Here is a 1013-nt window from a genome sequence, read left to right as displayed (position 1 = left end):
TTGTTATAATAGTCATAGCCAGGATCGGTGAGTAATTTAGGATATTACTATTCTATTACGCGATTCCCTGTCCTTATCCAATAAAAGACACACACACACACACACATCATATCAGCCTATGTAGCTATTCCCAACAACAGCAATCCCGTGTTGACTTAAAATAAAAAGTGAGATTGTCAACAAAATCAGATAGCCTACTAGATGTGTTTGTTTAATTATCACTAGCTGATCATTAAACAGTTGAATATTAATTTACAAGCTCTGAGAAATTCTAGTTGGCTATGCCGCCTGAATCAGATAAGGTAAGACGCAGTGTTAATGTAAAAAACAAAACGGTGGTTTATTGTCATTTGGGCTGAGATTGCACAGTAGCCTAAATGATACGGGGACAGTGGCTTTTAAAACAACCAAAGTGGACAACCGCATATTTTGAAATGTATCAAAGACGGTCTCAGGATAACAAACACAGAAAAATCTTTATATTCATGAATGCAAGAAGTGAGTAAACCTGTATTGCAGAAGCATCGTCTTTGAAAAATAAAATCACGCATGTAGTATTTACAAAGCAAAACTTAATAAACAAGACAACTGCCACAAAGTGAAGGTTTTAGTCACTGAAGAGGTGAGAGAGAAAACACTCTAAACACGGCCGGGCAGGCTACGTGTTGACTACATTCGTAAAAACACAGAAATAAAAACGCAGCAGTCACATCATCGGTGGTCTGTTCATGTTCATGGGCTCCTGGTGGTGAGAGGGCGCGGGGTACCAGTGTCCAAAATTGTTCATGTACCCGCCCGGATGCATAGGTGCCGTTTTAGTTGCCATGGAGACCTCCCAGAGGTGAGGCAGTCCCGGGGAGCACGGAGACAACGACGGCGTGGTGTGCAGGTGCTCTCCCTCGTGACCCATGGGCCCGTGTTTCATGATTTTCTTGTATTTTGAGCGCTTGTTCTGAAACCATATTTTCACCTTTGACACAAGGAGAAGAGAAGAGGCAAACGGTTAATAAATG

At 41.7% G+C, this 1013-nt stretch overlaps 1 protein-coding gene across 1 annotated transcript in view; it reads right to left on the bottom strand.

The window, feature by feature from the left end:
* Window positions 1-706: 706 nt before the first annotated feature.
* The window catches only part of dlx4b (distal-less homeobox 4b), a gene marked incomplete at both ends in the record, with an annotated part of 5364 nt that continues 5057 nt past the window's right edge, over window positions 707-1013 (bottom strand). The window contains one exon of the mRNA XM_080834466.1: window positions 707-970. Coding sequence (XP_080690592.1) covers window positions 707-970 — 264 coding nt within the window. The remainder of the gene's footprint in view (window positions 971-1013) is intronic.

Source organism: Sprattus sprattus (assembly GCF_963457725.1).
Source record: "Sprattus sprattus genome assembly, chromosome: 3".
NCBI classification, from domain to species: Eukaryota; Metazoa; Chordata; class Actinopteri; order Clupeiformes; family Clupeidae; genus Sprattus; species Sprattus sprattus.
The sequence above is the reverse complement of the archived record's forward strand: the minus strand, read 5'-3'. Positions and strand labels throughout refer to the sequence as shown.